The sequence below is a fragment of the Symphalangus syndactylus genome, chromosome 1 (genome assembly GCF_028878055.3).
Source record: "Symphalangus syndactylus isolate Jambi chromosome 1, NHGRI_mSymSyn1-v2.1_pri, whole genome shotgun sequence".
NCBI lineage: Eukaryota > Metazoa > Chordata > Mammalia > Primates > Hylobatidae > Symphalangus > Symphalangus syndactylus.
Genome location: NC_072423.2, coordinates 153,121,649 through 153,147,790, shown reverse-complemented (window position 1 = coordinate 153,147,790; position 26,142 = coordinate 153,121,649). Strand labels below are relative to the sequence as shown.

The following is a 26,142-nucleotide window of genomic DNA, read 5'->3' as shown; positions in this document are numbered from 1 at the left end:
AATGAGCAAAACATGCTGCTCACCTTCTATTGTAGGGAGAGAAATGTTACAGATAGTAAGTGAAATGTACAGAAGGTGAGATGGTTACAATTCCACGGTTAGCAAAAAAGAGAACAAGAGGAATGGAGGCCACTTGGGGAACTTGTTGCAATTTAAAATTGAGAAATCGAGAAAGACCTCAGTGACAAGGTGACATTTTAGCTGAGACTCCAGGTCTGGGCAACCAGGTGGTGCCCTTCGGGGTGCAGTGCGGATGCCCCGAGATGGAGTCAGCTCGGCCCCCATGACAGTTTGGAACAATATGGAAAGCAACTTATGATCGCATGATTTTGAATCAGTGGCAGTTATTAGAAACTAAAGAAGGCGGCCGGGCGCGGTGGCTCACGCCTATAATCCTAGCACTTTGGGAGGCCGAGGCGGGTGGATCACGAGGTCAGGAGATCGAGACCACGGTGAAACCCCGTCTCTACTAAAAATACAAAAAAAATTAGCCGGGCGCGGTGGCAGGTGCCTGTGGTCCCAGCTACTCCGGAGGCTGAGGCAGGAGAATGGCGTGAGACCGGCAGGCGGAGCTTGCAGTGAGCCAAGCTCACGCCACTGCACTCCAGCCTGGGCGACAGAGCGAGACTCCGTCTCAAAAAAAAAAAAAAGAAACTAAGGAAGGCTCCTGCTCTTCAAACGGTGAATCCCAATATGTTTCCGTCACTGTCTCAACAAGAGGAAGAGCTCAGACCATTTCTCTATCACACACAGACCTATTGTGTCTTCCCTGGGACCTGTATTGAGTTCCCAGCCATGCGGTGTCTCAGAGGGGTGCCTGGACCCCTGAGCTGCCTCTTCAGATAGGCAGAGCCTCATTCTGCAGCCATGATCTGCTCAGAATCTGCATAGGGTGGGCGTGGAAAACACCTGCATTCTTCTCCTGGGCTCTGGGCACTTGTCGTTAGTGTTGGTGGTCACGGGAGTGTCTGGGCTATGAGAGTACTTAGTCAGAAATGGTGAATAACCTACTTGAGACACCTTCCTTTCTTTGAAGCCTGTAATTTTTCTGTCCCACTCAAACTCCTTGGGGCATTTTAACAGTGACCCGCTGCTAAGAGTAGGCATGGCTTGAATATAGTTTTGTTTTTTTTTTTCCATTCATGTGTTTTGAAATCACTGACTGCAAATCCACGATCCAGAGTAAATATGAGGGGCTCACACTGGACTCCCGCTCTGGGCTGCGGGGTCATGTCCTGAAAGGACATTTGCAGGACATATCGGACAAGGGTTCAAGGCTCTGTGGGAATCAGGGGAGCCAAAGAGAGAGCAGACAGGAGGAAGGGTCACATCTCATCCCAGCAAGATGTCAGCCTGGCCTCAGGTATACCAGGGTTAGGCAGTGACCCTGTCCTCTTGGAGGGAGGAGGAAGACAGGCTCAGGAAGGTAGACCCCACGTGTGCTGTGCCTGGTGGGGAGGCTGCAGCTGGAGGCAGGACAGCAGGGGGCGCTGTGGCCTTCCTGGCAAATGCTCTGAGCATCTCAGAGGGTGCTCCTGGTTCATTCCCTTTCCCCCCAGACCTGGTTTCTTGCTCACTCACTGAAGTGCAGGATGTTTTGCGAATTAGAACCTCAGCGCCCGGCAGCACCAGCAGGGACTCAGGTTACTTGGAGAACTGTTGTCCCTCTCTTCACTTTTCCTGATGCCTTAGAAGCAGTATTTTCCAGGCAGAGCCAGATTTTCTGCGGCTTTAAGTTAACCCAAGAGAGTGCCTGTCACCCAGTGCAGTAGAGCAATTGTGTGTGCGCATTTCCTGTGTGTGCAGACAACTTTGTGTGTATGAAATCTAGATTTTGGTGGATATGTCTGGAAAATACCCTTAATGAGGACATCCCAGAGGGGTGCCTCTGTGCTTTCTGTTCTACTCATCACGTCTTTGTAACAGCCAGTTCCACTTTAATTGAATTGTTTTTTTTCCCGTGGTGCTGATACTACATCAAGTCTGAAAAGCAGATATACGATCCAGAACTGCTCAGGGAAACTCAAACACTTCTGGAAAGAACGTGCTGGCTTTTCCTGAGGGGTAGCAATGTTATGGCTGTATAAGCTTGAAGCTGACAATGTTGGTTTATGGAACACGTAAGCATTATCTTTGTATGAATCCAGTCAAAATGAGGCCGAGTGAAAAGGCAGAGCAGTAGATGGGGAGATGAGCAGCATCATTTGAGCTTTCCTAACAATGTATGTCTGAAGCCTTTGTTCATCTCCAGTATTCCTAGAATTGGAACTGGCTTTTGTTTAACATGTAGAATTTAGGGTTCTGGTACTTGCATCCCATGGTCTTGACTGAGACACGTATCAAACATTAAAGAGGTGCAAACACAAGACTTGCTACAAGGACTTTATGAGAGATGAGGAAAGGAAGCTGGGGACCAAGTACAGTAGTAATGAAAGTTATCTTCTAGGTCCGAAAGCTAGTTATGAACTTAGTTTCTTCTGTTCCACAAGCTCAGAGGCAGCAGAATTTGTAGTGAATCTCACCGGAGGTGCAGGTTCCGTAGTCACGTTCTTGAAGACGATCATCTCTTATTCTGCAAGAGCATCTCAAGAGGGTCCTTGGGCCTGGGGATACAGAGAGCATCAGGCATTAGGACTGGGGTCAGATGTGGGTGGTAGACAGAATCCCCGTGCAGTTACGTGCTGGGCTGATTGCGTTAATCACGGTGGCCACATCAGAGCAGCAGCCAGATCAGCTCAATCAGTAGGAATCAATGTACACAGCAGTGCTGCTCACAGGCAAGATTAGAGACGCATTCTCATTTGCTCACCTTTTTGTACTCCTGCTCCATCACCGAGACATCTGATCACACTCTTAGGGCTGTTGCTAGTTTCTAAAACTCTTCTAATAGACAAAGTGAAACGTATTTCTTCAAGAGTGGGCGCTCATCAATGATGCAGGGGAGATCGCCCAGTATGTTTCTGCCGAGCATAAAATAAGTGTGCTTCTCAGAATTGTCATAGAATCAAAAATCTTTGGAGAAAAGTCATCCCTGGAGTATCATCTGGTTCTTTCTTTTTTAGTCTACACATGAGGAAATTGAGGCCTGGGGAGGTAGTCACTTAAGAGAAAGAGCCAGCTATTGGGTCTCATTCTAGAGGTGTCTGGTTTTCCTCTCTGCACTCCTAGCTCTGCAGTGCTGGCGGCTCTCACCTGAAGCTCTAAAACCTGAGCTTGTGTCCCCTGTGAAGGAGATGGCAAAGTCCTGGTCGTCTGCCCCAGGCTGCCCCTGGGCTGCAGCCTAGTCAGCTCTTGCCTGGAGTGGCTCAGCCTGGGCCTGGAGGGGCATCAGGAGAATGGCAGTGAGGAGGGTGAGGATCCTCATGGCTGGGGTCGCCTGGAGGAGGGAGAGCAGGAGCGCATGTGTGGGGAGGGAGTAGCCAGCTTGGATTTATAGCTCTGCTGGGAGAAGGCCTGAGACAGATGGTGCAGTGACAGGAGGTGGAGCATGTGATTGGTTATGCGAGGGCTGCCCTTGCCCTCCAGGTCCCCTTTGTGTTCTGGTGTTTTCCCAGCTTTCAACATAGCTTGAGGCTTTATGTTTAGTGTCTGGACTGGATCCAAGCTGATAGTGAGGCTGAGTACCCTGATTTATTTTTCTGTTTACAATCTACTTGAATGTTTTCTTTTTGATATTGAAAAATGTAAATAAACCGTGATTTCATTCATTAAGTTGGAGAACAAATGCCTCTGATTTTCTGAAGATGGGCCCTGCCATTCTCTGGAGCCCCAGATCTGAACCCAATGGTGTAGAAAATTAAAGCATTGGAGAATTCAGGGAGATTTCTACCCTCATGAAGAGGTTATAGGGTATGTAGCCTCCTCCTGGGGCCAGTGTGAAGAGGGCAAAACGATTTAATCAGGCTACGGGTGAAATGAGCTCATTAGGATACTAGGTCGAGAATAAGTAAAACTAAAGCCAAATGGTGGGTTAATTTTAAGAAACAAATGTCATTTGGACAGATCAGGTAAAATTTGTACCATTAACGTATCTGTACTTTAAGAAATATCAAAACAATCGACATGCCCATAGCCCTCTTCTAGGATCTTTGTTATTGTTTTAATTATAAAATCTTAAATCACGCAGACGGAACAACAGGTAGAAAGGGTAATAGGCTCCCGTCTGTTCCCCCAGCCCTGCAGCTCTGCTCTTGGAAACCACCACTTTCCAATTTTACACATTCTTCCACACTTGCTTTTTCCCTCTAATGCTGTGTCTTGTACACTTTGTATATCAAAACACATCGAGCTTCAGCGTTACAATTATACCCTATACTATTCCAGCGTTTGCACTTGCCATCACTTTACTATTTTTATGTTGGGAAAATATTGTCAAATTGTCATAATTTGTGTATTTCTAAGCTTTGCCATGACAATTTAAAACAGCAATGAATATAATTTTATAGACATCATTTTGCCCATAAGTGAAAATATCTTTTGAATATGTCTTTAGAAGTGGAATTCTGGGTTAAAGAATGTGTCTTAAATATTTTGAATTTATTGCTACATTAAAGATTGTTCAATGCACCAAAAACAAAAATCACTCCAACCATCGCTGTGCCCAGTGGAATTTCTATTGGAAGGCCCTGTTTGGTGCAAACGTAATTCCGGTTTTTGCATTGTTGAAATTTGCCATTTGATACTGGAATACATTCTTAAATAAATGTGGTTGTATTATAGATCATTTTAATGCACATTGCTCACTTTATGTTTTTTTTGCTAATGACTTATTACTTTCCGTCTATTTTATATTTATTTTACACTATGGAAATGATGTTAGACAGAAAGCAAATTCCAGCAATTTTCTTTTTTTTTTTTTTTTTTTTTTGAGACGGCGTCTCGCTCTGTCGCCCAGGCTGGAGTGCAGTGGCGCGATCTCGGCTCACTGCAAGCTCCGCCTCCCGGGTTGACGCCATTCTCCTGCCTCAGCCTCTCCGAGTAGCTGGGACTACAGGCGCCCGCCACCACGCCCGGCTAATTTTTGGTATTTTTTAGTAGAGACGGGGTTTCACCGTGTTCTCGATCTCCTGACCTCGTGATCCGCCCGCCTCGGCCTCCCAAAGTGCTGGGATTACAAGCGTGAGTCACTGGGCCTGGCCGCAATTTTCTTAGTTGAATTCAAAATAGGTCGTAAGGCAGCGGAGACAACTCTCAACATCAACAATGCATTTGGCCCAGGACATTCCATTTTGGCCCACTGCACTAACTTACAGTGCAGCGGTGGTTCGGGAAGTTCTGCAAAGCAGACGAGACCCTTGAAGATGAGGAGCATAGTGGCCGGCCACTGGAAGTTGACAACGACCAATTGAGAACAATCACTGAAGCTGATCTGCTTACAGCTATACGAAAAGTTGCCAAAGAATTCGACATCAATCATTCTGCGGTTGTGCAGCATTTGAAACGAATTGGAAGGGTGAAAAAGCTAAATAAGTGGGTGCCTCACGAGCTGACAGAAAATAAAAAAAAGTCTCTTTGAAGTGTCGTCTTCTCTTATTCTACGAAACAACAACAAACCATTTCTTGATCAGATTGTGACGTGCAACAAAAAGTGGATTTTATATGACAACCAGCGGAGACCAGCTCAATGGCTAGACCGAGAAGAAGTTCCAAAGTACTTCCCAAAGCCAAACTTGCACCATGAAAAGGTCATGGTCACTGTTTGGTGGTCTGCTGCGTATCTGATCCACTACTGATTCAGCTTTCTGAATCCCCGAGAAATCATTACATCTGAGAAATATGCTCAGCAAATCCATGATATGCACCAAAAACTACAATGCCTGCAGCCGGCACTGGTCAACAGAAAGGGCCCAATTCTTATAAATGCAACACCCGACAGCATGTCGCACAACCAATGCTTCAAAAGCTGAACGAATTGGGCTACGAAGGTTTACCTCATCTGCCATATTCATCTGACCTCTCGCCAACCGACTACCACTTCTTTCAGCATCTGGACAACTTTTCTTGCGAGGAAAATGCTTCCACAACCAGCGGGATGCAGAAAATGCTTTCCAAGAGTTCATTGAATCCCAAAGCACGGATTTTTATGCTAAAGGACTAAACAAACTTATTGCTTGTTGGCAAACATGTGTTGGTTGTAATGGTTTCTATTTTGATTAACAAAGCTGTGTTGGAGCCTAGTTATAATGATTTAAAATTCGTGGTCCAAAACTGAAATTACTTTCGCACCAACCTAATTTTTACCAATTGTCATCGCCCTTTCTTCTTGCCTATGTTTAGGGCAGCAATATGTTCCTCTAGGAATACTTGACGTCTTAGATTGTCTTGCAGCTCAGTGACAGCTCTGTTCTGACCAATAAAAGATAATCCCTAAGAGGGGTAGTCTTTAAAATAATGAAATAAATTTCTGTTTTTGTGTTATATTTTTCCATTATTGTTTTATGTGGTCTTCCTTTTTTCTTCTTGGATCGTGGAAGCACTTGGACTTGCAGAAACAGCTGTCTTTTTACTACGAAGAAGATAATTCCTCCATATGGATGGAGGAGCAGAAAGATACAAGACTCCTTGGTTCTTGAGACCATGGTTGAGATATTGCACCCGCTCCTGTTTGCCCACCTCTGGTTGTGTCACGACTGAGGAGAAACATGATCTTATCTTTGAAATGCACTGTTCATTTGGGTTTCCTGGTCTTTGTGGCTGAAAGCAGCTGGTACATGCATTATGGAGCTTTTTAAATCTTTTCCAACGTGATAAGCAAAATTTGATATCACAGTGGAGTCTTGGTTTGCATTTTTCACGTAAATTAGGCTCAAGATGATTTAATGCCCAAGAAACACTTGTATTTATTTTCCCTGAAGTGCTTTTTTTTTTTTTTAACCTTCTTGGCCTATTTATTTTTATTGACTGGTAGCATCTCTTTATAGAGTTTGAAATTAACTCTTTGTCATATGTATTAGAAATATTTTTAGAGTTTGTCATTCTGTGTAGGGTTTCTTTTGATGTGCTGTTATTTTTATGTAGATTTAAAATTTCTTTGTCGATTTCCGAGTTTTGTGTCTTTCCCACTTAACCTTGTAAAACTCAGTCTTGCATGTGTTCATTCATGTTCTGTGCTATGAGTCAGGGTTGCCTTTCCATCTGCTGCCACCCTCCCTGAGGAGGCCGTGCTGTCCCAGGGAGGGCTGTCAGGATCTACACCAATTGGACGTATGAATGGCACGTACAGAGGCCCAGCAAGTATGTAGGAAGCATGGCCGTAGATGGAGCTGCTAGATCAGAGAAACGTCAAAGTGATGTTGGAGCAACAAAGGTGCTCTGTGTGGTCTATTTCACCTCTTCTGTCCCACCATGCTGTGCCTCAGTCTTCCCCAAAGTACACACATTTCAGTGTAAGCACAGAATTACATTTCTGAAGGCCCTTATCTCTGATCTTGCACCTGAGTGACTTATACACACAGGAAGCCCATGTCTCTTCCCTCCTCAGAGACATTCAGATCCTGCTTCTGCACAGGAGAGACTGGACCCCAAGATGAATTGCAGTCTTGGGGACCTGTTCTTGCTACAATCTCATGCACCTGTAGACCCCGATGGGTGCATCCTGCTGGCCATATCATTATCTCCAGTCTGTGGAGAGGTCAACAGTACTCCCAGCCACCATTTTCTGAGAGCAATAAGTCTCTTTACTCAGTAATGATGATCAATGGGAATTCTGACTGGTGGCGTCTGGTAATAAGCTTGACTTCAGCTACTTAAAGGATGTGGACCAAAAGGTCAGATCCCAGGCGCTTCACATGAAATCCCAAAGGAGGGGCTTTACAAAGGCATGTGCCGAGGAGAGCATGTGATCCTCATGTAAGACTCTCACTCAGCAAAGATCCCTCGAGCATCAGCGGCTGTCAGGTTCTAGGCTCAGAGCACAAATAACCCAGCAGCTTACAGAAGCCAGCATTGCAGAATTCAGAGGATAGAGAGTATAGGGTATGAATGAAGTATATGGAATTTGGCATCAGCCTTGTTGCTCAATCATTTTTGACTTTTATTAAGGGAAATAATCTGTATAATGTTCATTTTCTCCTTAATGTATATTTCTGAAAAAAAATATTTAATGGTAATTGGGAGTTAATAGGATTAATGTGACTATTAGTTATTATAATGGATGTATATTTCTTAGTAATCAGTTCATATTCGCTAATACTAGTACAGTAAATCTTTATGTGTTTTGAGAATACTGTCTGGCCTATAGGAGTTATCCAGTTAATAGCACTTCTATGATGTCACACAATGCTGCCTTCAACCCATCATAGATGGGAAGAACACATTAGTGTTCTCATTTTACAGAATACCATAGTTTGGTCCATAGGATTAACGTGTTGTCTCCAAGGAAAAAGGTCCAGCATCGTCAAAGCTAGGTTGGAATCCCAGGCCCCTTTTTCCAAATCCCTTCATCTGCTTATGGCATGAGTCCCTAACCCCTGGCCTGAGGACCAGTACCAGTCTGTGGCCTGTTAGGAACCAGGGCACACAGCAGGAGGTGAGGGAACATTACTGCCTGAGCTCTACCTCCTGTCAGATTAGCGGTGACGTTTGATTCTCATAGGAATGTGGACCCTACTGTGAACTGCTCGAAGGATCTAGGCTGTGTGCTCCTTATCAGAATCTAACTAATGCCTGATGATATGAGGTGGGATAGTTTCATCCACAAACCATCCCTCAGCCCCCCACCCATGGAAAAATTGTCTTACACCTGTGTCCTTTGTACCAAAAAGCTTGTCCCCAGTAAGTGCCTAACTACAGTCAAGTGACACTGTGGAGCAGTAGAGGCTTCATGTCCTCCTTGAAGAAGGACAAGATTGGGGCAAGGAAAGAGGTGAGAGACAAAGTTCCAAGTGTGGAGAAGAGTGTGGAGAGGAAACGTATGAAGACATTCAGTAGTATGCTGTGTAGACTGTGCTCACTGAAGGGAAGGTTGTAAACATGGGGAATGGCAAGTGAATTTAGACTGGAAATTGTGGATGAGAAGCTTCCTGGAAATTTTCTAGACACAGCTTCACATCTTAAGGATGAGGGCTTAAGAACAGAAAAGGGTGAGTGGAAATGAAACTGCCAAGCACCCTCTTCTCTGTGCTTCCATGCCCTGTAGGGATTCAGAGCCTCACAGTGGAAGCCCTACAATGAGACAGGGATGCTATATCTTGGGATAATCACATTTTGAAAACATGGCCCACCTCTCACTTCTCTTTATGGTTCGATCACATGAGTGGGTTCTTTAAAATGCCTAGTAGGTCTTCAGTGTACATATAGAGTTTGTGTTTTCAATAATCATTTCCGGGTCTTATTTGAGGCTGAGAAAATTACCCTGGTTGTCTGGAGACCCTCACATCTCTCCCTGCGTTCTCCGTCCCTAGAGTTTGCCGCTTTCATTGGCCACCCTGGACTGCAGTAGCAGAAGCCACATGTGGTGCCCCCAGTAGAGGATGATGGGGTGCTCCGTCCTTGTCTGCCCCCTTCCCTTGGATTGATGGACGCTTCTCAGCACGTCGGCCGGAATTCTGCTCTACTCTTCTCTGTTGCAGCAGCAATTCCTCTAAATTCAGTGGAGGTCAACCTGACCCTGCAAATTTCTTGTCCCAATGCCATTTTCTTTACCTAGAATACTGCTCTACCTCTTCTTTTTAATGTATTGAATTTTTCAATATCTTGTATGTTTCAGTGAAAGATATATCATAAACTCTTTTCTTGCCACCACAGGCCAAAATGGCTAGTTCTTCAGTAGAAGGTAGTGATGCTTCACAAAGCCATATTTTACCCATGATATTCTCCTGTTAGTTTTAAATGATTTTTATTGATTTTTAAAGCAATGCTGTCACATGGACTAGGCACATGGGTGCTTTATCCCCATAGGTGTCAGGTTTATTCTATGAAGTTTTATAATAACAATGTTATTTTGTAATAATATGTGATGTTAGATATGACTAATTAATGTAATCATAATGAATTTGCTGATCCTCTACTATTTATTAGGGAGTTGTCTATGCACTGTGGTCCAACAATGAGTAAAACTTGCAGCTCACCTTCTAGAGTAGGGAGGCAAACGTTACAGAAAGCAGGGGAAATCCACAGAAAGTAAGATGGTGTGAAATTCTACGGTTTAAAATAAGAGAAGAAGGGGATAGAGGTTTCCAGGGGGAACTAGTTGCAATTTAAAATTGAGAAATCAGCAAAGCCCTCAGTGACAAAGGGAAGTTTTAAGAGAGACCCCAGGATCTGGGGTGCAAGAAAGGTGGACATCTGGGTGAAGTGCAGAAGCTGTGTGAGGGAGTCAGCCCAGCCCAGTGGACAGTTAGGAGCAATATGCAGAGTTACAGCAAGCACCATGTGACTTCAAGTCAGTGGCAGTTATAGGAACCCAAGGAAGGTTGCCTGGCCATTGCGTTCTCAATCTTAATATGTGTCCTTCCTTGTCTAAAGAAGAGGTAGAGCTGGGACCATTTATCTGTCAGACATAGAATCATCTGTAGTCCCTAAGATCTGTATTGAGTTCCCCAGCCATGCAGCATCTCAGTAGGGTGCCTGGATCCCTGAGCTGCCACTTCAGATGGGCAGAGCCTCAGTCCAGGGCCGATACCTGCTCAGAATCTGCATGAGGTGGACGTGGGGAACACCTGCTCCCTTCTGCTGGTGTCTGGGCATTTGTGGTTGGTGTTGGTGGCTTCCCCATCCATGCAGTGTCTCAGTGGGGTGCCTGGACCCCTGAGCTGCCTCAGCACCTTGCAGCAACAAGAAGGCTACCATTTTCCTGGTGAAATGTTTTCCCTCCCTCGTCCCTTATCCCCTCTGTAGCTGTATTTTCCAGGCAGATTCAGTTCTCAGAAGCTTTAAGGCAACACAAGAGAGTGTGTGTTGCAAAGTGCAGTGGAGCATTTGTGTTTGTGCATTTTCTGGGTGTGAAGAAGAGTTTATGGGTGTGAAATCCAGGTCTTAGTAGAAATGGCTGGAGGGTGCTCTTAATGAGGACATCCCGGTGTGGGCTGCTGTGCTTTCTGTTCCATGCATCCCGCCTTTGCTAACAATCCATTACCCTCTTAATGAAAGTTGTTTCAGTGGATCTCATGTGTCTTAAAAGGAAAATGTACAATCTGATATTGTTCAATGAAACTCCAATTCTTTAACACAGAGGATGGTGGTTTTCCTGGAGAAGTAACGATTTTGTGACTGCATGAACTTTAAGCTGACACTGATTGTTTGTCCAGTACATGGGAGCTTTTTGAGTGGATCCAGAGAAAATGAGGCAGAGTGAAAAGACAGAGCAGTGGATGGGGAGATTGGTGGTGTCATATGGGCCTTCTTTTCAGTTAGAGTCTGAAGCCCAAACTCCTGCTTGAAATTCCTAGAATTTGGAATTTTGTTTTGTTTAAAAACTTAGCATTCTCGTAGGTGCATGCCAAGTGTCTTGAGACACAGACACATCAAATGTGAAAGAGATGTAAAGACAGAAATCTTGCGATAAGGTATTTATTTAGAATGAGAAAATGAAATTGAGGACAAGGTACAGGAAGATTAAGAATTTCTTTTACTCTCAAAGGAAATAGTGAGCTTATTTTTCTTGATTCTGCAAGCTCAGAGGCAGCAGGCCAGGTAGAATGCACCAAGGGCGCAGGTCCCAAAGCGACGTTGTAACGCACGGCAAAATCTTCTTCTGCAAATGCACCTCAACCCTCTCCCTGAGCCTGGGGACACAGAGAAAACATCATAAATGGATCACCAAGGTCAACAGTGGGTTGTAAAGGGAATCTTGGAGAAGTCACGTGCCAGCTGATGAGTGATGTTGTCTGCATTAGGGCCGGTGGCATGAACAACCTCAGTCAATAGGAATAAATACACAGAGCAGTGCTGGTCACACAGGATTTGAGACTCATTCTCATTTGCTCTCATTTTTGTGCTTCTGCCCCATCACACACACACCTGAACACCCTCTTAGGCTTGGCTCTACTTTTCAAAATCCATTCTATAGATACAGTAAATTATTGTCCTTGTAATGAAGTCTACTTGTTTAGATCCAGAAAGAACTAGTCAGACTGTCTCTTCATATCTGAAACCTACTGAGTTTCACAGGCATATCTTGGAATCAAGTCTTTCCTTTTTATTTATTTTTTCTAAAGTGTAAGGATTATTAAGAAAGTAAAGGAGTAAAATAATGGCTACTCTCCAGGGAGAGCAGCCTCAAGTCTTTATAGACAGAAGACCTGTTAGATTTATTGGGCTCTCTATTCAATTTATAGATGAGAAAATCAAAGACCAGAGATGCTAAATGAAGCCACCTAAGTGACATGGACAATTGAGACTCGATTCCAGACTCTGTCTCCCGTCCATCCCTCTAGACCCCACAGCTCTGTATGCCGGGCTCTCTCACCTGAAAGCGGAAGGGCGGCACTTTCATCCCATGTAAAGGCATGAGCCACTTCCTGATCATCTGCTCCAGTCTGCTCCTGGGCTGCAGCTTCATCAGCTCTTGCCTGAAGTGGCTCCCCCAGAGCCTGCAGGGCCACCAAGAGAACGGTGGCGGTGAGTAGGGCAAGGGTCCTCATGGCTACAGTGACCTGGAGGAGGGAGAGCAGGAGCAGATGTGTGGGGAGAGAGGAGTTAGCCTGGGTTTATAGGTCTGCAGAGAGAAGGCTCGGAGACAAGAAACTTTGAAACTTCTCAGTGAGAGGAGGTGTGAATTTCATTGGAGATTGTGTGGGATCCCATTGGTCTCAATGTCCCTCTTTTCCTCCTTTGATCTCTCAGCTTTTATTCTAGTGTGAATCTCTATTCACACTGGAAAGTGTGAGTAGATGGAGCAGGTGTTTGGAGAGGATGGTGGAGATGAGGGTCCTGGCATGTTTTTCCTGTTTCTCACTTCATTACATATTTACTTTTTAATAATCAGCCAAAAGATAACAGCAGTGCTTTTGTTCAGTAAGTTCAGGGAGCAAATGTGTCATTTTCTGCAGATGGCCCCACTACTTCCTGGAGGTCTACACTCTGGCAGCAGGCATAAATTCCTATCAAGTGAAGAGTCATTTGTTGCAGGCATCAAGGGCGTGACCACCCTCATGAAGGCATGGGGTGAGTAGCCTCCTGTAGGAGCCAGTGTGAAGGGGACCATGACCCTATCACGTGATGGGTGAAATGAACACAGTGATATCGAGGTAAACAGTACATCTACATCCAAAAGAAATTTTTCCAGCTCTACTGAGATGTGAATAAGAATTAAAAATGGTATAAATCTATTGTATACCAAGATAGGATTTGATGTTCATATACATGTGGTTTTTTATCATATACTACATACACAAATCAACTCAAAATGTTTCGAAGACCCAAACATAGACTTGAAACCATAAAATGATGAGAGGAACATATGAAGATAACTCTTTGACATTGATGTTGATAATGATATCTTTGCTGTGACAGCAAAGACACAGGCAATGAAAGGGAAAATAGACAAGTGGGGCTGCATTGAACATTAAAGCATCTGAACGACAAAAATAAAAAAAACAAACAACTGAGTGAGAAAGTGACCCAGAACTTGAGAGAAAATATTTGCAAACCCGAGGTGGTAGAAGGGGTAAATATCCAAATACATAAGGAAGTCAAACAACTCAAAAGCAAATAACAAGTAACCTGATTGAAAAACAGGCCAAGGAGCAGGATAGGCTCCTCTCAAAATAAAATAATGTTTCAAGGAGCTGCTATTGTCTCTATTAGACATGTGAAGTAGGACACGTGTATTTCATAGGAAATTTCCTGAGTTTCTGTATTAACTTAGCTGGTAGCCAGTGCCCCAGGCAACCACCAGAGGTTCAGAGAGAAATGCACAGCAGGGAATTCACCCACTGGGTCCCTCTGGGGTGGTCCAGGAGTCACAGGTCAGACCGGGGGCACAGCTTCAATGTTGAAACCTCAATGTGAGAGTTTAAGGTTTGTGTTACTTACAGATCCTGAAGTTAGGCAGAGTGACCAGAGAGGGCAGACAGCAGTCCTCTGTCCCGAGTCTCCTGTAGCAAGAGCAGCCGTGCACAAACAGGAGGGGACTTCCCTATTTAAGGGTGATTTGGGATCAGGTGTCCTAATATCCTGGGTTACTTTCTGTTGGGTACATTAAATAACTCTGGTGGCAAGGGCAGTTGAGAAATTTGGAGGGACGCTGGGGTCTAGACGTGAGTCCACAGAGGGACCCCGCATCTAACTCGGTCAGCCCTGGCCAGGCCCAGGCAGCAACCAACGATGGATTCCATGACTCCTAACACAATGGACCCCGAGATGCCTGTGCTGATGGCTCAGGCTGAGGTAACTGCACCCAGGGAATATTTAAAGCCCCCAGGAGAGCCTGGCCTGCGTGTCAGAGGATACACTCTGTTAGGGAGACAAGTTCACGATTGACACCCATGCACAGGAGAGGATGAGGAATCTTGCCTAAAGCAGCCTCCCCAGTACCTGTGCTCTAACCATAACAACACATCAAAGCCGATTGACTGGGTTGGGATGTTGCAGACCACCTGGTTGAGACTGAATCCCACCTCGCCTTGTGTTACCAGACAGGGCAGGTTTTGCTGGGTTCGTTAAGGATGTGCACACAGCATGTGGTTCCTTGGAGCGGGCAATTGCCTCATTGCTTGGGCAATGGACAGTTTAAGGCTAAAAGAGTGTCTAGGACCATCGCGGCCAAGGACTCCTGAGTTTGCTACTTGAGACCTAATGTCTCTTGGAAGTCTCTCAGGGAGGCGGCCAAGGTGGAAGCAAGATGGATGTTAGCTTGCATCACCTGGTGCTGTGTGCTCAAATACCTTGCTCTTAAGCCAATTCTGGGCAGGCTTAAGAGCCTCCATATGCACAGCATGAGTGGGATGATCACTGGTCACCTCAGATACGCAGGATCGAGCTCCTATGGTCCCTCCTGTGTTATTTGAGGAGAATTCCTAGGAAGAGTAGAGCACATTTTAAAATGTACCACTATCCACCCCCCTCCTCCTTCTCCTAGTGAGGTAGATGGGATAAGGTTTCTGGAAATGAGAAAAGACAGCAGTCACTCGAGAGGCAATAAATACCTACGGTGAGGTTGCTGAACCCAGTGTGCAGGCCGGGCAGCCCCTGCCGCCATGGGAAGGTCATGCACAGAGCTGGTCCCACAGGCTGGGTGCTCAGGTCCTCCCCTGCAGCTCTGTGTGAAGGCGGCAGGCATTGACCTGTGGAGGACTGGGAGCAGTGGAGTGAGAACTGAAGCATCTCCCTCAATCTTATGGAAGGAGGAGGCGTCTCAAGCCTTGATAGGGGGTGGTCACTGTGGTAGAGCAGTGAAGTCAGCTGTCCCTCTGAGGAAGCAGCCAGTTGCTAATGCATGGCAGGCCCAGGAACTTCAGCATTGGAGGAAGTAAGCCCCAGTCTCATCCCAGCATAAGAAGAAATTTGGGCTATTTGGGGAAACGGAGTCCCTGGTGACAGTTTTATGTTCTGGGGCATTAATAGGTGCCTGTAGGGTCACAATGATGAGGTTATAGGGGCAAAATATGAAGGGGTGTGTATGTGCGAGAGGAAGTTCTCCGGGTTCTGGAAATGCCCCGTGTCCTGCGGAAGTGGAACCTGGACCTGCTTCCTGCACACAGAACACACTCCAGTCTGTAGGCGTTTCCCCAGCACTGCATGAGCGTTATCACTGGAGAGTTGGTTAGATTCGGGCATGGGGTTGTTACACACAGGTCCCGCAAGTTCATAGTTTTTGCATAGCTTCTAGGGCAGCCTTACAATTTGACTGAGACTCTGTAAGTTCCTTGCGCCATAAAGTAATGGGATTACACTGAAGGCAAATGGTGATCTCGGCAAAATTCCACTCAATGATGTCATCGCTGGGCTACCCAGCAAAGCTCAAGGTAAAAGGAAGCAGCAAGGCAAGAGTTTGGGTACTGGACATGAGCCAGCGCCATGCCTGGGGGATAGCGAGGCCCGTACTTGCAGCAGTAAGGAGAGGCTGTTTGGTGGTGACCTCGTGGTCAAAGTGATTTTCCTCTACCAGGGACTTAAAGAGATAAGTAAGCAAAAATGAAATGACCCCTTTAAAATGTGTGCCAGGGCATGAACAGATACTTCTCAAAAAGAAAAAGACATACAAGAGGCTGACAAACATATGAAAAAATGCTTTACATTACTGATCATTAGAGAAATGCAAATAAAAACCTCAACGAGATACTAATTCCTACTAGTCAGAATGGCTGTGATTAATATTAAAAAAATAACAGATATTGGCAGGACTGCATAGAGAAGAGAGCGCTTATACACTATTGGGGGAGTGTTAATTTGTTCAGACACAGTGGTAAGCAGTTTAGGGATTTGCCAAATAACACAGAGCTCTCATTCCACCGAGCAATCCCACTACTGGGTATACATCCAAAGAAAACAAATCATTCTGCTTAAAAGACACATGCGGTTGTATGTTCATGCGAGCATCACTCACGATAACAAAGACATGGAATCGACCTAGATGCCCATCAGTGGTGGATTGGATGAAAAAAATGTGGCACATATACGTCATGGGATACTACAGTCATAAAAGAGAATGAAATTGTGTTGTTTGCAGAAAGATGGATGCAGCTGGAAGCCATTATCCTTAGCGAATTAACGCAGGAGCAGGAAACCAAATATCGCATGATCTCACTTATAAGTGGGAGCTACACAGCGGGTACTCATGGACTCATGCACATAAAGGAGGGAAGAATGGGCAGCAGGGACTGGGAGAGGGACCAGGGAGGGAGGAGAGCAAATGTTGTAGGCCTGCCTATTGTGTAGTATGCTCTCTATCTGGGCGATCGGATAAATTGTACCCAAACCCTCAACATTGCCCTATAGATCCACCCTACATATGACAAAGCTGAACATGGACCCAGGAATCTAAAATACAAGTTAAAAAATTATGAGAGTCATTGATGTGTCTTTTTCCGATGAAGCTGTCGTCTCCCCGGATGATCTCTTGGGCAGGGGTGCTGTTGTCTGAGATAGTGGCCATCCCGGTGGTGGTGACCTTCCCAGGTGGTCACCCATGAAGGAATGTGGGTTCTGGGCATTCCGTTTACTCCTGCTGTTGCACAGCCTGACAGCTCCTGTGTGTCTGGTTCAGCAGCAGCCGTACCAGTAGCACCCGGAGTGTTTTCAGGAGTTCAGGGAGCACACAATGCGCTGCAAGTGGCTCTGAGTCGGTGGTGGCTCCTGGCTCAGCCTTCCTCACCCCTAATTCAGTGTCCTGATGTCCTTCCCTCCCAGGCTTGGCTGTAGCGGTGAGCACTCCAGGCTAGTGCATGGTACTCCTTTCGCGGGACCCACTGGGATCCCAGCCTGTGTTGAGGTTGCACCTGTTCCTTGTCTAGTGGCTTTCCAACTTTTTTTTTTTTTTTTTTTTTTTGGTTGTGTCTCAAGCTTTCCATTTTTATTTTATTTTTATTATTTTTATTTTTATTTTTTATTATACTTTAGGTTTTAGGGTACATGTGCACAATGTGCAGGTTGTTACATATGTATCCATGTACCATGTTGATTTCCTGCACCCATTAACTCGTCATTTAGCATTAGGTATATCTCCTAATGCTGTCCCTCCCCCCTCCTCCAACCCCACAACAGTCCCCGGAGTGTGATGTTCCCCTTCCCGTTTCCGTGAGTTCTCATTGTTCAATTCCCACCTATGAGTGAGAACATGCAGTGTTTGGTTTTTTGTCCTTGCGATAGTTTACTGAGAATGATGTTTTCCAGTTTCATCCATGTCCCTACAAAGGACATGAACTCATCATTTTTTATGGCTGCATAGTATTCCATGGTGTATATGTGCCACATTTTCTTAATCCAGTCTATCATTGTTGGACATTTGGGTTGGTTCCAAGTCTTTGCTATTGTGAATAGTGCCGCAATAAACATACGTGTGCATGTGTCTTTATAGCAGCATGATTTATAGTCCTTTGGGTATATACCCAGTAATGGGATGGCTGGGTCAAATGGTATTTCTAGTTGTAGATCCCTGAGGAATCTCACACTGACTTCCACAATGGTTGAACTAGTTTACGGCCCCACCAACAGTGTAAAAGTGTTCCTATTTCTCCACATCCTCTCCAGCACCTGTTGTTTCCTGCTTTTTTAATGATGGCCACTCTAACTGGTGTGAGATGGTATCTCACTGTGGTTTTCGTGGATTCCCTATTTAATAAATGGTGCTGGGAAAACTGGCTAGCCATATGTAGAAAGCTGAAACTGGATCCCTTCCTTACACCTTATACAAAAATTAATTCAAGATGGATTAAAGACTTAAATGTTAGACCTAAAACCATTAAAATCCTACAAGAAAACCTAGGCAATACCATTCAGGACATAGGCGTGGGCAAGGACTTCTTGTCTAAAACACCGAAAGCAATGGCAACAAAAGCCAAAATTGACAAATGGGGTCTAATTAAACTAAAGAGCTTCTGCACAGCCAAAGAAACTACCATCAGAGTGAACAGGCAACCTACAGAATGGGAGAAAATCTTTGCAACCTACTCATCTGACAAAGGGCTAATATCCAGAATCTACAATGAACTCAAACAAATTTACAAGAAAAAAACAAAAAACCCCATCAAAAAGTGGGCAAAGGACATGGACACTTCTCAAAAGAAGACATTTATGCAGCCAAAAAACACATGAAGAAATGCTCATTATCACTGGCCATCAGAGAAAGGCTTTCCAACTTTCATCTCAACTAACACAGAGATTCTTCTCTTGCAGTCCCTTTCACATTTCTTTTTGGACTGCCCTAGAACCTTGGCAGAACTCTGGAGTTTCAGCAAACAAGTGTTTTGTCTGAAAGTCTTTGCAACACTTTCCCTTCCATGTTTATCCTCAGTCCCTGCCCCTAGCCTGATTTTCCCATTTTCTCCACCAGTGTCAACATCCAGTGACAGTAGACATGGCTGAAGCTGTTCTTTCATACACATGCGTTTGAAGTTTCAGGGAATATTGAAGTGAGGCTGAACTCTCCATGAGAGCCTTGACACCATCAGGTTGAAGGAAATATTCTGGAGAAGGTGTGGGTGAGGGTGCAGATGTGGGCGTGAGAGGAGAGAGGCCTCCAGAGCAGCAAGAATATTCCCACACACGTTGAGGCTGTCTAGTGGCCCCAGCAGACACAGTGTGTGTGGATCTTGGGCACACCCCTGAGACCTGGTTTTGAGCTGGTAGGGAAGGGCATTCGTGGGACACAGCGTGCGTGTTAGCATGAGGCAGAGCGGGGGTGCGTGGGGATGAACTCTGAGGAGGACTGGCCACATCCCAGCTCCTCAGAGTGCAACGCCCTGTCCCTCCCCTCAGCTGTTTGTCCACCCTCCTGCAGGGAGGGTCATGGTGCTGCCTGTGCCACACAGAGACTCCCGGGTCTGCAGATCCAGCTGGGACAGGCAAGAACTCCAAGTTCCCTGCACTTTGTCTGCCTTTCCCAGCTGCCTCTCTCAGGTTGTCTATGTGTCTGGTGTTGTCGTCTGCAGCAATTTTACAATAAACCATGAAGAAATAACTTCCTTGAGCTGTTTTAAAATGTGGCCCTGAATCCCTGACTCTTTTCACATAAAAATGGAGGTGAAAATGTCTCCGGTTGAATCTAGATTGGGTGACATCTTGACCAGTTGAACACACCTGACTTAGCCCCATGCCGTTTGTTGGGCTAAGGTCATAAGAAGTTGGTATCTTTCACTTCCTGTGTATTGGATGGTGCTGCAGCCTAAATGTTTTTGTCTCTCTGAAATTCATATGTTGAAATCCCTAGCCTAGGTGATACCACGAAAAGGTGGGGCTTTCTGGGAGCTGATAAGTTCAGGAGGGTGGAGCCCTTATGAACAGGATTAGTGCCCCTGAGGAAGAGGCTGCAGAGAGCTCCTTCATGTCTTCTCCCCAGTGAGGAAGCCGTGAGAAGGTGCTGTCTATGAAGCAAAAGGCTGGTCCTCACCAGACACCAAATCTGTTGGCACCTTGATTTGGACACCTCAGCCTCGAGAACACTGAGAAATGTATTTTTGTTGTTTATAAGTCACTTGGTGTATGGTATTTTTTTTTCTAGCACCCCACACCTTCTAAGATTGCTGGTGCCTTTGAAGCCCAGATACCATGCTTGGAGGAAGTCTAAGCGTTGCAAAAAGTCAGGAACTGAGCCCACCTGCAAGGACGAGCTAGAGAACCCAGAGCAACCAGCTTTCTAGGAAAACAAAACTGATATGCAGTGTTTGTAAATCTGTCTGGTTCAAATCCTCCTAGCTATGAATGGGAGAAAAAGTGTCACATCTATCTTTTCTCTCATGAGCTGGCATGACCTGGCCTCAGTGCATCACAGTGTCTCATCCCTCAGCCTGTCAGAGCTCCCACTGAGCCAGCCCAGCACTCCCTGCTACCTGTGTGCAAGTGTCTTGGCCCTGCGGTTTTCAGCTCCCAGAAGAATCTCTCCACTGATGCCAATGGAGGGAGCTATGTCCCAGCTGCAAATGTGTGAATGAAGACCTGATCATGCTGTCTTAATTCCCTAAGGTTTGTGGTGTCTTTTCACACAGCCCTAGATGAACAGAGGGCATTTTCACAGCATTGCTGAGAAATTGGATTTGTACATATTTTGTGTGTTTAAATCTCAGCTTCTCTAAAATATTGATGAAATAGGAATGAATTTTCTCAACTTCTTCCCAAAGTGTCACAAAGAGCCCATCGTGGTGGGGGCATGGAACTGTGGACTCTGTGGAGTGGCTGAAGAGCCCCCTCACCCATTCTTAGTTTGAATGTTTCCTGTGTGGAGCAGGGGTAGTGTGGGATCCGGGTGGAGTCTCAGTCTCTCCACTGAGTGACAGACTCAGAGGAGGGCATGGGACTCAGGAGTTGGCTGAAACAATGAAGAAAGAAATAGGGGTTTTCTCCTGGATATCAGCAAGAGAGGCTGTGGGGAGATAATCATAGTTCATAAGGCTGTCACTTTGGGAGTGAGCCCAAGGTAAGATCAAGAGAAAAATGGGGGTGATGAAAGGTGAAGACAACAAGGTCTCTTACGCTTTGGGTCCTTCAATCAGGGATTTTATGAAGCCAGAATTCTTTGTTAAGTATCAGGTGTGGCAGTCAAAATGTTAACTCAGCTTGTTGTGGTTTCTTAAATTTGAATACAAAACTCAACTAATATGCATGAAAATGATATAAAAATATTACCTAGCTCAGAGAATCTGAGTTAAAGATGGTACAGTTCATAAGAACAGGAAATGAGGGGAGATGGCAGGTGTTCCTGGCGCAGCCTGGGGAACAGACTCCTGGGTTATTCCCAGGCACATTTCTGTAGGAGAACAGCCTTATCAATGCTGATCAGCAGGGAAGGAGGGACGGCTGCCGGAGAGGCTGGAAGAACAGTGGGTGAGTCAGCGACAGGGACCTTCATACTTGATATTCAGAGGTGGAGGAATTCCAGGTGGTGGCAGGACCATGGGGTGGAGGGCTGGAAAAAAGGTGGGGGTCACTGTCAGCCAGGAGGACACAGCATTGAGAGGTTGGGAGGGTGACTGAGGGGAAATGTTAGAGGGGACTCTTTCACTTAGGTTCTTCATGAGTTGTTTGTTTCTTAGTGAAAAAGGAAAAAATTCAGATATTCATAAAATGGAATGAGTAGTTTTCAGATCCCTTTCATTCTGGTTTGGCTTGTAAGCCGAGTTTAGAAAATCAGAAAAGAAATAGCCAAAGAAACCTATTTCATTTATTGTACAAGAAAAAATTCACCAAGATGTCTTAGAAATGTGAAGGAAGCGCTTATTGTAGACTGGTGAAATAGGAGTCAGAACGTTGCAATAGGGAGAGCCGTTGGCCTCAACTTCCCTGAAGACAAAGGCAGGAAAGGTGAAACCCTGGGTGAGCTAGGGGAAATGCACTGGAGGTGGGCACCCACTCTGTCCTCCCTGGGGTCTGCATGGGCTTCTCCATCCATGCAGTGTCCCAGTGGGGTGCCTGGACCCTTAGGTGCCTCAGCACCCTGCAGCAACAAGAAGGCTACCGTTTTCCTGGTGAAATGCTTTCCCTCCCTCACCCCTTATCCCCTCTGAAGCTGTATTTTCCGGGCAGAATCAGATTCTCAGCAGCTTTAAGGCAGCACAGGAGAGTGCATGTTGCAAAGTGCAGTGGAGCATTTGTGCTTGTGCGTTTTCTGGGTGTGAAGACAACTTTATGGGTGTCAAATCCGTGTCTTAGTAGACCTGGCTGGAGGGTGCTTTTAATGAGGACCTGCCTGTGTGAACTGCTGTGCTTTCTGTTCCATGCATGCCGCCTTTGCTAACAACCCATTTCCCTCTTAATGAAAGTTGTTTCAGTGGATCCCATGTAACCCTACGTCTTAAAAGGAAAATGTAGAATCTGACACTGTTCAATGAAACTCGAATTATTTAGCACAGAGGATGGTGGTTTTCCCAGGAAGTAACGATTTTGTGACTGCATGAAATTTAAGCTGACACTGATTCTTTGCCCGGTACATGGGAGCTCTTTGAGTGGATCCAGAGAAAATGAGGCAGAGTGAAAAGACAGAGCAGTGGATGGGGAGATTGGTGGTATCATATGGGCCTTCTTTTCAGTTAGAGTCTGAAGCCCAAATCCTGCTTGAAATTCCTAGAATTTGGAATTTTGTTTTGTTTAAAAACTGAGGATTCTGGTAGGTGCATGCCAAGTGTCTTGAGACACAAAGAGACATCAAATGTGAAAGAGATGTAAAGACAGAAATCTTGCGATAAGGTATTTATTTAGGATGAGAAAATGAAATTGAGGATAAGGTACAGGAATAGTAAGAATTTCTTCTACTCTCAAGGAAATAATGAGCTTATTTTTCTTGATGCTGCAAGCTCAGCGGCAGCAGATCCGGTAGAATCTACCAAAGGCGCAGGACCCAAAGCGACGTAGAGCCAAAAGGCAAATTCCTGTTCTGCAAAAGCACCTCAAGCCTCTCCCTGAGCCTGGGGACACAGAGAAAGCATCATAAGTGGATCACCAAGGTCAACAGTGGGTTGTAAAGGGAATCTTGGAGAAGTCACGTGCCAGCTGATGAGTGATGTTGTCTGCATTAAGGCCGGTGGCATGAACAACCTCAGTCAATAGGAATAAATACACAGAGCAGTGCTGGTCACACAGGATTTGAGACTCATTCTCATTTGCTCTCATTTTTGTGCTTCTGCCCCATCACACACACACCTGAACACCCTCTTAGGTTTGGCTCTACTTTTCAAAATCCATTCTATAGATACAGTAAATTATTGTCCTTGTAATGAAGTCTACTTGTTTAGATCCAGAAAGAACTAGTCAGACTGTCTCTTCATATCTGAAACCTACTGAGTTTCACAGGCATATCTTGGAATCAAGTCTTTCCTTTTTATTTATTTTTTCTAAAGTGTAAGGATTATTAAGAAAGTAAAGGAGTAAAATAATGGCTACTCTCCAGGGAGAGCAGCCTCAAGTCTTTATAGACAGAAGACCTGTTAGATTTATTGGGCTCTCTATTCAATTTATAGATGAGAAACCCAAGGACCAGAGATGCTAAATGAAGCCACCTAAGTGACATGGACAATTGAGACTCGATTCCAGACTCTGTCTCCCGTCCATCCCTCTAGACCCCGCAGCTCTGTATGCCGGGCTCTCTCACCTGAAAGCGGAAGGGCGGCACTTTCATCCCATGTAAAGGCATGAGCCACTTCCTGATCATCTGCTCCAGTCTGCTCCTGGGCTGCAGCTTCATCAGCTCTTGCCTGAAGTGGCTCCCCCAGAGCCTGCAGGGCCACCAAGAGAACGGTGGCGGTGAGTAGGGCAAGGGTCCTCATGGCTACAGTGACCTGGAGGAGGGAGAGCAGGAGCAGATGTGTGGGGAGAGAGGAGTTAGCCTGGGTTTATAGGTCTGCAGAGAGAAGGCTCGGAGACAAGAAACTTTGAAACTTCTCAGTGAGAGGAGGTGTGAATTTCATTGGAGATTGTGTGGGATCCCATTGGTCTCAATGTCCCTCTTTTCCTCCTTTGATCTCTCAGCTTTTATTCTAGTGTGAATCTCTATTCACACTGGAAAGTGTGAGTAGATGGAGCAGGTGTTTGGAGAGGATGGTGGAGATGAGGGTCCTGGCATGTTTTTCCTGTTTCTCACTTCATTACATATTTACTTTTTAATAATCAGCCAAAAGATAACAGCAGTGCTTTTGTTCAATAAGTTCAGGCAGCAAATGTGTCATTTTCTGCAGATGGCCCCACTACTCCCTGGAGGTCTACACTCTGGCAGCAGGCATAAATTCCTATCAAGTGAAGAGTCATTTGTTGCAGGCATCAAGGGCGTGACCACCCTCATGAAGGCATGGGGTGAGTAGCCTCCTGTAGGAGCCAGTGTGAAGGGGACCATGACCCTATCACGTGATGGGTGAAATGAACACAGTGATATCGAGGTAAACAGTTCATCTACATCCAAAAGAAATTTTTCCAGCTCTACTGAGATGTGAATAAGAATTAAAAATGGTATAAATCTATTGTATACCAAGTTAGGATTTGATGTTCATATACAGTTGGTTTTTTTTTTTTTTTTTTTTTTTTTGAGGTGGAGTCTCACTCTGTCACCCAGGCTGGAGTGCAGTGGCGCAATCTCAGCTGACTGCAATCTCCGCCTCCCAGGTTCACACCATTCTCCTGCCTCAGCCTCTCCGAGTAGCTGGGACTACAGGCGCCCGCCACCACGCCCAGCTAATTTTTTTGTATTTTTAGTAGGCACGGGGTTTCACCGTGGTCTCGATCTCCTGACCTCGTGATCCGCCCGCCTCAGCCTCCCAAAGTGCTGGGGTTACAAGTGTGAGCCACCGCGCCCGGCTACAGTTGGTTTTTTATCATATACTACATACACAAATCAACTCAAAATGTTTCGAAGACCCAAACATAGACCTGAAACCATAAAATGATGAGAGGAACGTATGAAGATAATGCTTTGACGTTGATGTTGGTAATGATATCTTTGCTGTGACAGCAAAGACACAGGCAATGAAAGGGAAAATAGACAAGTGGGGCTGCATTGAACATTAAAGCACCTGAACGGCAAAAATCAAAAAAACAAACAACTGAGTGAGAAAGTGACCCAGAACATGAGAGAAAATATTTGCAAACCCTAGGTGGTAGAAGGGGTAAATATCCAAATACATAAGGAAGTCAAACAACTCAAAAGCAAATAACAAGTAACCTGATTGAAAAACAGGCCAAGGAGCAGGATAGGCTTCTCTCAAAATAAAATAGTGTATCAAGGAGCTGCTATTGTCTCCCTTAGACATGTGAAGTAGGACACGTGTATTTCGAGGGAAATTTCCTGAGTTTCTGTATTAACTTAGCTGGTAGCCAGTGCCCCAGGCAACCACCAGAGGTTCAGAGAGAAATGCACAGCAGGGAATTCACCCACTAGGTCCCTCTGGGGTGGTCCAGGAGTCACAGGTCAGACCGGGGGCACAGCTTCAATGTTGAAACCTCAATGTGAGAGTTTAAGGTTTGTGTTACTTACAGATCCTGAAGTTAGGCAGAGTGACCAGAGAGGGCAGACAGCAGTCCTCTGTCCCGAGTCTCCTGTAGCAAGAGCAGCCGTGCACAAACAGGAGGGGACTTCCCTATTTAAGGGTGATTTGGGATCAGGTGTCCTAATATCCTGGGTTACTTTCTGTTGGGTACATTAAATAACTCTGGTGGCAAGGGCAATTGAGAAATTTGGAGGGACGCTGGGGTCTAGACGTGAGTCCACAGAGGGACCCCGCATCTAACTCGGTCAGCCCTGGCCAGGCCCAGGCAGCAACCAACGATGGATTCCATGACTCCTAACACAATGGACCCCGAGATACCTGAGCTGATGGCTCAGGCTGAGGTAATTGCACCCAGGGAATACTGAAAGCCCCCATGAGAGCCTGGCCTGCATATCATAGGATACACTCTGTTAGGGAGACAAGTTCACGACTGACACCCATGCACAGGAGAGGATGAGGAATCTTGCCTGAACCAGCCTCCCCAGTACCTGTGCTCTAACCATAACAACCCATCAAAGCCGATTGACTGGGTTGGGATGTTGCAGACCACCTGGTTGAGACTGAATCCCACCTCGCCTTA

The 26,142-nt window shown here is 45.5% G+C and overlaps 2 protein-coding genes across 2 annotated transcripts; both read right to left on the bottom strand.

Moving 5' to 3' along the window:
- Window positions 1-11,503: 11,503 nt before the first annotated feature.
- On the bottom strand, window positions 11,504-12,660 carry LOC129491166 (theta defensin subunit A-like). Its single transcript, XM_055295107.1, has 2 exons — window positions 12,407-12,660; window positions 11,504-11,723 (listed from the first exon to the last, which is right to left on the bottom strand). The coding sequence occupies exons 1-2, from the start codon at window positions 12,579-12,581 to the stop codon at window positions 11,614-11,616; spliced, it is 285 nt and encodes a 94-aa protein (XP_055151082.1). The 5' UTR covers window positions 12,582-12,660; the 3' UTR covers window positions 11,504-11,613.
- Window positions 12,661-22,772: 10,112 nt separating this feature from the next.
- On the bottom strand, window positions 22,773-25,599 carry LOC129491159 (theta defensin subunit D-like). Its single transcript, XM_055295095.1, has 3 exons — window positions 25,550-25,599; window positions 23,678-23,864; window positions 22,773-22,994 (listed from the first exon to the last, which is right to left on the bottom strand). The coding sequence occupies exons 2-3, from the start codon at window positions 23,850-23,852 to the stop codon at window positions 22,885-22,887; spliced, it is 285 nt and encodes a 94-aa protein (XP_055151070.1). The 5' UTR covers window positions 23,853-23,864; window positions 25,550-25,599; the 3' UTR covers window positions 22,773-22,884.
- Window positions 25,600-26,142: the final 543 nt, after the last annotated feature.